Consider the following 12,068-nt stretch of genomic DNA (forward strand, 5'->3'; position numbering starts at 1 on the left):
AAATCTGCCCAGACACTGTAAGGCAGCCAAACCCACCACTTCTTTGATTTAAGTTGGACATGGTTAAAAAAGCACATCTTACTAAAAATTTAAAAAAATAGAAAATGTACAAACTTTTTAAAGAAAAATAAGTACAAATACTTAATAGATCTTTTGCTTGTAAATAATCTCTCTTTCTATAAAATAATGAATTTATTTTTATCATTTATTATTCGGAGGAAATTAACTGGGATTTCTGGAATTTTGAAGTTGTTGAGAGAGCTGGGACATACTTGCTGATTAATTAATTTATTTTATTTTATTTTGTTTGCAGGAGTTACAATAACTTCCTATTTCTAAACCCTGTTGGCTACTCTGTTTTATTAAAATCAGAGACAAATCTCATGTGTGTTTTTGCACTAACCAGTTTATGTTGCATTACTTCCTGAGATGTAAAAAACCCCCAAAATGTAGCATTTAAGATGCCTAATAAAAAGCTCAGGTGTGAGTTGGGGATGGAGGATGCGTCTCACCAGCGGGCCGCTGCGGTTAGCCTCCCTGAGATGAAGTTCTGTAATATCATGAAGAAGAAAACTTTTTCTCAGGGCAGGTTTAAAATCTGAAAAACTATTTTTGGTCCTACTTTATGGAACAATCTACCTTTCCAAATTAGATCTGCCCACAGCCTGGATCATTTTAAATTGCTTCTTAAAACTCATTTTTATTCTTTGCATTTATTTGAAGTAGTGTTTCGATGCTCTGTTTTTATTCATTTGTGTTACTGTCGTTCTTGTACAGCACTTTGGTGCAGTTTTATACCTGCTTTTAAAGTGCTATATAAATACATTTGACATTGACATTGACATTTTACTGACCCTAAAATCTTAAAACTGTAGCTCAAAAATATAGGTAGATATTGACTTCAACAGGCACTTAAAGAGTCATATTGATTTTTATCCTAATTTTTATTCATATCCATATTTTACCTCTGACAGAGCAGATGAATCCTGCTGAGGTGGCACGCTGTTCATGACCAGGTGGCCATCAGTGACATTCCTAACAAAATGAGGAAAACCTCCTAAAACTTAGTGTGAGAGCTGTTGTTTTTATTCATCACTTCAATCAACACGAGGGAGGAACTTTTTCCACTTCAACGCCATGCGTACACACACACACACACACACACACACACACACACACACACGCACACACACACACACACACACACACACACACACACACACACACACACACACACACACACACACACACACACACGCTAGTATAAACGCAAGGCGTTTGTACCAGCACCTCACCTCATCCTGCTGCATCCATTCAAAGCCCCCTACACCATGTTTCTCATTATAAACTGGTCGAAGCAAGTTCGGGACAATTAGTGCAGACTCATCCCACTGCTCCATAAACAAAGTGTCAGACCCCAGCAGCTATAAAATGGGAGCAAAATGCAGCAAAAGAGCAAAAAAAACGGCAACTGGGCCAAGAAGAAGAAGAAGAAGGAACAGACTGAGAACCTGCAGGACAGACGAGAGAACGATGGCTCAGAGAAGAATCAGCGGAGGAAAACTCTTCATCACAGGTGAGATGGTTTTTTATTTTCTGTGTTTTAATACACACACAAAAAAAAGATTCATGCAATATTATACAAAACGAAGAGTCTATGAATGTAACTTCCTAAGCTGCAAGAACAAGATACGTGGTCAGAGTTGAAACCCGCCTATGGAAGTCTGATGATCAGGAATGTCTCTTAAAATTTAATATTTTGGGATTTTAAAATATAAATCTGACCGACATTTAGGTAATGCTTCTTCAATAAAAAGATAAACCATAACAAAGCCAAAACCAAGCACAGAGTTTGGCTGGAACAAGAATTTCACACAATCATAGCTCTGAGCAAAAATACAACGGTTTTGTGGTTTTTAGTTAAAATTGAAGAAGAACAAAAGTGATTTGCTGTGAATTGATTCTGATACACAAACTTTTAAAAGTTCTCATAATTCTAGTATGAAAAACCACTAAAGCTAAGAATTTTTAAGTGCTTATTGCACGTTTTGGTTACATTTTAAACTAATTGAGTTATCAGCGTTTAGTGACACAGCTTTAGCTTCTACATCATCACGGTCTGTGTTTTTGTGCAAGTAAAAGTCAAAGTTTTCTGTGCTGGGAGAAAACTCAGGGAAAAGTGTAGCAGCCTTTCTTCAGCCGACTGACTGGCAGTGCACAGCAACAGATGGGGAAGGGAGAGCGCTTCCTTTAAATGAGATGGCTGAAACATGACTGGAACATTTTGTGACTGTCAAACTGCTACTTCTTTAAATGCTGGAACACCTTGATACCAGTAGCTAACATATACTTAGTGATAAGTAATAAGATTTACCAGAAACAAACCATATTTAGACACCAAAGATACAGAACTCAGAGTCTAAAAGCGGTCTTGTCTCTTGCGTCCTGCTCCAGCCGTGTACCTGGTGGCCATGTGCAGAGCCGTGCCCGTCAATGACCTGCTCGACCGAGCCTCACAGCGCTCCGACAAAATGCACTCTCTGAGCACGCTGCTCACCCAGGAGATGGTAAGACCTCACTGCTGCCTGATTAAACCCAGTCAGATCACTTCTATGGCTTTCACTAGATGCCCTTGTGCTTGAGTGAACCCCTAGAGGTCCACTGGTTCTTGATAATGTTCAGAGATGTTGTCTTCTGGACATTGTGATGATCACCCTTTTCTTCTCCTAGGACTCTCACTTCCCTCCTTACGGTAGGATGCAAATGCCTCGTCCTGCTGACTGCCACACCTCAATTCTACAGACGCCCAATGACAAAGAGCAAGCTCTGCAAGTTTCTGTAAGTTGGTCTGAGTTTTGCTCTTTTGTGAGCTTTTCTCTACTGAGAGACTTGTCTTTGAACGACCTCCTCGTTGCTCTTTCATGTGCTGGCTTATTCTCCAGGAGTCAGATCTGATGTCTCTGGCCCGCTCCCTTCTCCGAGGCTGGGTGGATCCGTTGGCGGTCCTGTCTACCAACGCCATCACCTTGCCTCACCCAGCCAAAAGCAGCATATCAAGCAAGATCCAGGAGCTGCAGGAGCATTCCAAAAGCCTGGCGGACGGTCTGGACATACTGTCCGGCAAGGTGGGCAAGACTTCTTACACCTAGTGTTTTGATAAAATGCTCCCCACTTGTACCTCAACGGCCTCCCTCTGTTCCAGATGGGTCCGGCCGCTCAAACCATCTCCTTCCTGCCTTACACCGGTGGGACTGACCTGGGCCAGGACCGGGTCACCATACTAAACAAGTTCAACTTCCTGCTGTCCTGCCTTCGCCGCGACTCGCACAAGATCGACAGCTTCTTGAAAGTCCTTCGCTGTCGTGCAGCGAAGTTGCAGCCCGAGTTGTGCTAAGGCCAGCGAGACTCTGGGTGGAGTTCTGCTTCTTACTATCTACTAACTTAGAGCTAGCACTTGATACCTTCAACGACATCCTAATTGTTGAGTAGTAAGTAGTGTAAGTTTTCAGAGGATGGAGATATGGAGGAGTTATATAGAAGACAGAATGTTGAACTTTTAGCAGTTACTCAAAACACTCAATGCCCTAATTGTTTTTCGGGGTAAACCATAGGAATTTGGTCAAAAATGACGTTTTTAATGTTTTTTTATAGGGACAGATTTCTCCTGTTAATGGCATCATATCAGCTGTAGTCATTGCTGCCTTTTTTTTCCCAGCTGGTCTGGCATTACAAATTGGCCATCATTTCCTAACCTAACTCAGTAACTTCTGTATCGTCCATATCTTGCCTCCTCCTTGTCTCGTCTTTCTCTGAAACAGTTCCGCCCTCAAAGTCAGACTCCCCAACAGCTGAGCGCTGAAGCACAGGGTTTCTTCTTCTTCTTCCCCAGTTATACTGTGCAGCATTTGCACTTTAGATTTATTCCCACCTTCAGTGCAGTGCCTGTCACTGAATTGTTTCCTTTAAGTCTGTTTATCAATAAATACTATTTCTTGCACAGTGAATATTTGTCTTTTTTTCAGTCGAATATCAGAAAGGCCTCATTCCTAGAATGTATTACTTGTAGCAGAAACTGTCTCCATGGTAACATGAAGGATCTTTCTTTTTCTTGTTGGTAGAAATATATCTGGAAAATAGCTGCATGGTTCTGATGATTATTTTTGGTAAGTAAATGTTCACAGATGGCCAAACTCAGGAGCTGAATTTGGTGATATTTACAATTGCAAGGATTCTACCAGAAGCACTTTGCTGCCATCTAGTGGTCAAAGTTATGCAACGTAATGGCTAAATTTTGCCAATGTGCAACAGAAGTGCCGAGCTGTTAACTTGACATTTCTCCCCCAGATGCCTCGGCAGTTGTTAGCCACGTTCTGTCAGTTTTTGTGGCCTACCACTTCAAGGTTGAACTGCTGTTGTAAATTTGTAACAAAGGCATTTCAAAAACATGAACTATGTGTCAATTATAGCCCCACAAACACAAATACTGCTCTTGAAAAACGTACCTATTTCAAATATGATTCTTTAGGACACCAGTCACATATACATGCGATTTATATCAGTGGTCCCACACAAGCAGCAGAATGAGTTAGAAACAGCAGCAACAGCATCGGTGTTGGTCGTCTGGACGCGCATCCCCCCTTACGGTCCGCAGCAAACAGGCGAAGTCTCGACCGGTCTGCGGTACTAAAAAGGTTGGTGACCACTGATTTATATCACTAAACTGCACATTGTAGCTGCATTTAATCCTATTTTCAAATTAAGTGATATTTATAGATGCTGTCGTTGAACAAACTGTGGAGAAAATAGTAAAACCAGCAATCCCAACAATACAGTTTTGGAGACTTTAAACATCATCAGTATCATACGGCACATTTTGAAAATAACAACCTCAAAGCAGGTATTAAACCAGCTTTCTCTCTTAAAAATGTATTTTTCTAAGATTAATATAATATTCTCATCCTAAATATTTTGTATTTGATAGCTGGAAATTCAGCATAGATCACAAAATAAAGGTTTGAAAACATCTGCCTGTGTGCCACTGGTCTACATAATGTGTTTTATTTGGTGAATTAACTGTAATAAAATAACTTTTCAATAGCCTACTTGTAGCCCCCCCTCCTCCTGTTTTAAGGGGGCCCGCAACAGACAGGTAGGGCCGTGACAGAACTTGCTCCGCCCCTGTGTCTCTCCACGCTTCCCGTCGCTGAGCTGCAGCTCGGTATTCACAGCTCAGCCTGTTGTGGAAACACAGCTGACCGCCGCCGCAAGTCCTGTAAGCCGACACCTGTCTGCCGCCTCACCGCCCACCAAATGCGCCTGCTGGAGGTCCTGCGGCCTTCTTCTTCCTCCTCCTCTTCCTCCTCCTCCTCGTCGGACATGAGGCGCAAACAGAAGCGGAGCGGAAAGCTGCCGCTCCCCGACCGCTTCGACATGTCCAGCTTCGAGGTTTCCCTGCAGCAGCTCAACGACCTGCTGACGGACGACAGCGGCTTCTACAGCTGGCCCACCAAACACTTCCACGAGGTTTACCCGCGGATCTACATCGGCAACGCGTGAGTCCCTGCTCCAGACACACCGGAGCCATAATTTTTATCCCATTTCTGCGCCATAAAAATCCATCTTTAAGTGGGTCATAAATAGAGCAACCTGCAGTATTCATATTCAGGTCACGCTCGTTGAACCACTTCCACAGATTTCCTGTCATTATTCAAGAGTCTTATTAAATTTAACTGAATAAATGTGACAAGGTGAAATTCCTCCACGGTTTATTCCTCTTATTGCTTTGTAATTATTGTCAGTCAGTTTCAGCAAGTAATTGTTAAAGATATTTTGATGTTTAAAAATGATGTTGGAAAACATGTAGGACAAATGATTTGTTATAATTATATTACTGGTAAAATATAATAATAATAATAATAATAATAATAATAATAATAACATTGATAATGATTAGTTGTATTATCTCAGGATTTAACATGGAACCTCTACATCTTTCTAGAAAATGAATGTATTAAAGTGAGTGCCGTCTGTTTGTCACTTCTCTTGTTTGTGGAACAAAAATAAATTCGTGCAGCGAAGAAATGAAGAAACTTCGTCTTCAAAACCTACAGGAGCTCAGATTAGATCAGGATCTATGAGAGCAGCTGAAAATAGCTGCTGTGCTTCACCTGTCCTCTGTAGGAGGAAATCATCCCTGGGGCCATGCTCCATATTTCACTGACTACTTCCTGAATCCTGCAGCAAGAAGGAAATGATATTTTATTGGGATTTTATGGGATTTTTATGTGGAGGGTACATGATAAGCAGATATATTCAATGGATGGATGTTTCTTCTGACTTTAAGTATACACATTTTTTTTTTTTTTTTGGAGGGGCACACGTCACGTTTTAAGCAGGGATGAGACATTCATTGATTACAATTTTTTTTAATGCTTTAAAAATGTTAAAACAATCAATCGAATTTTATTTTCGCCTACAAAGGTTCCGATCGGAACCATTGTGTTCTGATGTTTCTGGTGCGCCTGTAAATCTGACGCACAAGCTACATCCGCTAACAACAGCGACGGACGACAAAGCTGCCTCTGTCGGCCCGTCCGGGGTTAATTTCTGCTTAAAAAAAACCAAACAATAAAACAATCTGATTGGACGCTGGAGAAGACTGCGGTTGTGTTCAATTTGTGCTAAAAGGAGTTAGCCTATTAGTGAAGCTATTCAACTAGCATCTAAACTAGCATCTCCATGCTAAACACGCTGCAGCAGCACAGACACCCACAGTCCTCATTCCTGAAGAAGTTCCATGAGTTAAGATTTCCTGAAACACTGGAAAACTGAACGGCTATAATAGTACCAGCACCAATCTGATGTTTGAAGAACCTAAATAACAGATTAAAATGATGCATATATTTGTTGTATTGAATAAATAGACAAAAGAATATCTATTTATTCAATAATCTAGCGGCAAAAAGGGATTTATAATGGAAAATGTTGCTTATTTTGGCAATATATAGAATTTGATTGAATTGTGATTACAGATCCTGCAATTACTTGATTATAAATTTTAACCAAGTCGAATGCAGACACAGCTGTTCATTAATATTTTACAAGTTTGTTAATGGATAGTTTTATCAATTCATTTTATGCTACAACCGGCTCTTTACAGGATTTAGTGAACTTCATGAAAATGAGTTTGACTCGCTCACTGTAGAAAATCTAGAGAGGGAGCTGAAGATTAGGGTGATGGCAAGTAGGCCAGCCCAACCCAGAGAGAGAGGAATTTATCATAGAAGTTAAACATAATGCAAAGCCGGTAAAGATACGTATATACCACAAAATAAAACCTAGAAAGGTTCTAGAAAGTACTGACTCTGGTAAGCCGAACAAATTCTGATTTTTTTTTTTTTTTTGTAGAACATTTTGAAAAGCACGTATCGCTTAATTATGTTCGGCAGAGTGAATGCAGGAACAAATTTCTTCTTATAAGGCATATTCACACTCAACAGTTTTTTTAAGAGAAAAAAGAAAGACTTGAAATTTTTCCATCTCCTTAAAAAACCGTAAATATACACAAAGTGGAGCTTGAGATGGAATATTCTAGAAGAAAATACACGTCTCAGCTTTTCATGGCAAAAATTAAAGCATCAAAGACAAACTCTAAGGTGTCATCTTCTTTTTATAACTCCACCTACGTTTCAAAGGATTTAAAGAACACAGAAGAAGAGCGGTCACGGTTGCCAGGGAACCACTAAATTTAGGACGGTGGATCAGGGTGAACAGAAGACGCGCCCACGCCTGGCTGCCTGGCGGATGTTTTGATCTCTGCTGTGTTGCCTTCAGTCTCCGCTGACTATTTTTAGCTCTTTGGGTTTGAGAGGACGGAGGTGTGAAGCGACGCGGCAGCAGCAGAGGTTCACAGTTAAATGGAGCGCGTCTTTGTTCCAGCACAAAAGGGATGCAGGGAGAAGGCGGAGGAGGGAAGAACGAGTCCCGGTCCTCCGAAAGTCCAACGACACGCCGGCATGAAGGAGACTGAGATCTGTTCATATATGTTATGTTGGATGTTTAGGTCTTATGTTCAATTTTTATTCAGGGGTAAACAACACAGAGAAAAGTCTGAATCTCATGTTCATATGTGCTTCTGCTTGAGTTCAGCTACTTTCTGACAGACAACATGTTTGGTGGAAGCCAAATATTGATCAGCACCTAAATAAGTCCTGCAGCTCTAAGGCAGGGAGCCGGGGCATCAAGTACAAAGGTTTCCATGGAAACGGCTTGAGCAGGAACATTTAAATCCATGGCTACAATCACACAGCAGGCAAATGCAAACTACACCTGATTTTTTTTTTTCCCAACTGTGACCCACATCCGACTTTTTAGCGGCAGTCTGAACGATCCCGTCCAAAACCTAAAATCAGACCAGAACCACGTCCACATGTGGGACTAAACCTATTGATTTCAAACAGGGGTGCACCGAGTTCCTTAATTTTGGGAGATCGGTGGTCAGCCGATCTTATTCAGCGATCTTATCATCTAAAAATCAGAGACTGTCCTCTGTGGCTCTGCAGTTACAGGTTTGACTGTTGGCCCCGTCCACCGAGTCACGTCTGCATGTTTGCGGTTAACAACAGACACCCCACTGTTACCAACTCAACAACTTTCTTGTTATGTTTAGCAACATTTCAGACACACCAAAAAAATCAGCATCAGCCAAAATCTAAACCGGCAGGTTCAGACCTTGTAAAGATCGATAATCGGCGCTCGGCCAGAAAACTGCCATCGGTGCATCCCTAAAATTCAAATCAGTAAAATTCATAATCTTAAGAACGCTCCTCACAGATTTGCCTTCTTATTTAGATTTGTGGCGACTAACGTGATGCGCCTCAAGCGCCTGGGCATCACTCACATCCTGAACGCAGCAGAAGGAAACTCCTACATGCACGTCAACACCAATGCGGAGTTCTACGTGGGCTCAGGAATCACCTACCACGGCATCCCGGCCAACGACACCGACCACTTCGACATCAGCGTCTACTTCGAAGAGGCGGCGGACTTTATCAAGAAGGCCCTGGCATACAAAAGTGGAAAAGGTACAATGTAGCAAAGACAGACTGACACGCATCACTTCACTAGAAATACGAGTAATCTGAAACTTTTTGACAAACGTTTTTGTTTTCACTCTGAGGTGTAGATTGCTTTCCATCAAACTGAAATCGCTCGCATTTTCCCGTCTCCTCCAGGTAAAGTGTACGTGCATTGCAGGGAAGGCTACAGCCGCTCGCCCACTTTGGTCGTCGCTTACCTCATGCTTCACCAAAAAATGGACGTCCACACCGCTCTGGCCATGGTGCGGCAGAAACGAGAGATCGGACCCAACGACGGCTTCCTGCGGCAGCTCTGTCGGCTAAACCAAAGGTTGGCCGCCGAGGGGAAACTGTGGAACAAATGAGAGACGCGAGTCAAAAGAAACGTGTCGTAGGAAAATGAAGTATGCTCAGCTGTACTTTGTTTGCTTTCCGCTTGTTTGAAGCTTGAACGGCCCACAGGCCGCTGAGAACAAGCTCAGAACAAAGTGAAACGTTTTGACCGAGGGTGATAACAGGAAGTGTTGTATCTACTGTAGATTAACACACACACACACACACGCACACACACACGCCCACGCTGCCCTGTGTTGTGTCTTAGTTATACTGAAATGAACATACCTCCGGGTCATACACTACCTGATTTGACCCATTCAGATCAGGTAAAAAAAAAAAAAATCTCAGATTTTTTTATCGGCGTTGTGTGAATTTAAAAATATTCTTCCAGGCTTTCTACTTTACTTCAGCCAAATTGGAAAATTCACTTATTCATTTACGAAGAGTTCTAATGATGACAAAAACTAAAAATAATATATGCCTTCAAAAATGTGTTCTGTCAATAACTCAAAGTTAGGTGAGTTTGCATGGAATGACCCTTTTTCATAAACATTGCTTATAACTTGTTTAGCATAGAACAGATTAATTATTGTTACATATTTTCTGAATATCAGATTTATTACAGTTCAGTAGTTATTTATTATGTTCTGTATGGTTTGTTGTGTTTTCTTGATGATTATCAGTTTAGTTAATAGGCATATAATATATTATAAGAAGTAGTGAGACTTTAGATAGTGTTACTGTCACATTCAGTCTAATTTGTCCTCCACCCGTCTGTCCCTGGGCCCCTCATATTGGCCCCTGTCCTGCTAACACTGCCTACTCTCAGTCACAGCCCCTCCCACTGTGATTTTTAATGTGGAAAACTACAGGATTTTATTACAGTATTTTTGTCTAATGTCTGTGAACAGTGAACAGTGTGGCATTCTCGTTTAGAAATCTGCCTCAGACGTATTTCTGAATTATTTCTTGTGGTTTCTGTGCTTTACAAAGAATTTATGACTTTTGCACAGAAAGCAAAACAGAATTTATATTAATGAAGAGAATGGAAAACATCGTTTTGAGATGTAGAATTAGACGAACGTTGAAATTGGCCTGGTAACTATGAGAGTAGCCATTTTAAGCTCAACTGTATTCATGGACAAAAATACAATGTTGAATTAGTATAAAATTGTCATGCACAAGGAAGCATGTATGGGGAAAGAAAAATTAGTAAATTGTAGCATTCTGATGTTGGTCTGGCCATGAAACAAAAAATCCTTAAATTCTTTGCTTTAGAACACAAGTGATTTTTATACAATACAAATTAATCAAATTATTAGAATAGTAAATGAAAAAATTAATACTGGTACACAAAAGACACGCAAAAGAATTTTAAAAAAATGAGTTTAAGCCATTTTTATACAAAGAATCTAGTAGACAACGCCTTTTAGCTTAGCATAAACTCTGCATTTTGTAGTTTGCGATGAACCGACAAACCTAAAACCAGTGAAGTGTTTAATGTTGTAAATATCACTCTCCAAAACATCAAAATTATACTAATTGTGTAATTAGGGTTAAAAATATCTAAATAATTCGAATAAAGAAATGGCTTTTAGCTTAGCATTAGTACTGTTGTTTTTGGGTAATTAGCCTAAGTAGCCTCAAACCAGCTTTGTGTTTGGTGTGAAAAGATGAGAAGTGTAGCAATTTATTCCTCTAGCTCTAAAATTTCTGTAAATATGAAAGTACTGTGTGTGAGATTAGTTCTTAATTAAACTGTTGTAGCTTAGCTTAAACATTAGGTTTTAGAGTCCGTGTTACGCTAGCTAACCTAAAGGCAGCTTTGTTTTTTGTGCTTACACATAAGAGAGGTAGCTTTAAAATCCAGTATTTGTAACAATATTAACATAGTTAACTGTTGACTAATTTAAATAAAATGTCAGTTAAGCACCTGCAATAACAAAAGGATTCCCATAAAAACTGTTAATAGATAATGTTTCTTTCACATACAGCAGTGCAGCTCTGCTTTGAATGTAACTCTACTGCTGCCAGAATGTCAGAAAGTCAAACTGCAAGTTTTTAACTTTTTACTCAACACCTTTTGCACAGTAGAGTGTTGACATGTTTGTATTTTTGGCATCTTAAATACAATTTTATATTGTTAAGTTTCATGCTTTGTGACATTTGTCAGCCCAAGTGTTGCTTACAGTCCTTAATGGACACAGCTGTGTCTCTGTGTGTTAATGTGCATTACTCAGTGTGCATTATTTGTCACAGTGTGCTCTATTGTGCCTATATCTTGTGAATCATGATGTACTTTACTGATGGTGTAGACTAATTGGTCAAATCAGAAGACTTAGATTTTGACTCAGCTTTGATGAAGTGCACTTTATCTAATGACACTTGAGATTGTTGTTGCTCTCTTTTCATACATGAAATAAAAAATGTAAAAATAATACAGCCGTTTTCTTTAATTGTTTCTTCTCTTTGTTCTTTTGTTCTTTCTTTTTACAAAAAATAAGTTTTGTATGGTTTTTAAGGTTGATTTTTATTTTACGCCGCTTTGTGACTTTATGTCTGAAAAGCGCTTTACTTACTTACTTACAATTCCTTGCTCACTATTTATCCTGAAAGTGAGGCAAAACAGTTATTAGTCTTCTGTTGTCAATTTGT

General features: G+C 40.0%; 2 protein-coding genes across 2 annotated transcripts; both read left to right on the forward strand.

Annotated features, from left to right (window-relative positions):
• The first annotated feature begins 1,443 nt into the window (after nucleotides 1-1,443).
• Nucleotides 1,444-4,004, forward strand: LOC102224017 (prolactin-1-like). The gene is made up of 5 exons (XM_005811813.2): nucleotides 1,444-1,576; nucleotides 2,455-2,567; nucleotides 2,731-2,838; nucleotides 2,943-3,125; nucleotides 3,203-4,004. Exons 1-5 carry the CDS (start codon nucleotides 1,534-1,536, stop codon nucleotides 3,392-3,394), a joined length of 639 nt encoding a protein of 212 aa, XP_005811870.1. The 5' UTR covers nucleotides 1,444-1,533; the 3' UTR covers nucleotides 3,395-4,004.
• A 1,134-nt stretch (nucleotides 4,005-5,138) lies between these two features.
• Nucleotides 5,139-11,851, forward strand: LOC102223324 (dual specificity protein phosphatase 3-like). The gene is made up of 3 exons (XM_005811810.2): nucleotides 5,139-5,552; nucleotides 8,851-9,083; nucleotides 9,234-11,851. The coding sequence occupies exons 1-3, from the start codon at nucleotides 5,311-5,313 to the stop codon at nucleotides 9,440-9,442; spliced, it is 684 nt and encodes a 227-aa protein (XP_005811867.1). The 5' UTR covers nucleotides 5,139-5,310; the 3' UTR covers nucleotides 9,443-11,851.
• The last annotated feature ends 217 nt before the right edge of the window (nucleotides 11,852-12,068 follow it).

Source organism: Xiphophorus maculatus, chromosome 16 (assembly GCF_002775205.1).
Source record: "Xiphophorus maculatus strain JP 163 A chromosome 16, X_maculatus-5.0-male, whole genome shotgun sequence".
Taxonomy (NCBI): Eukaryota; Metazoa; Chordata; class Actinopteri; order Cyprinodontiformes; family Poeciliidae; genus Xiphophorus; species Xiphophorus maculatus.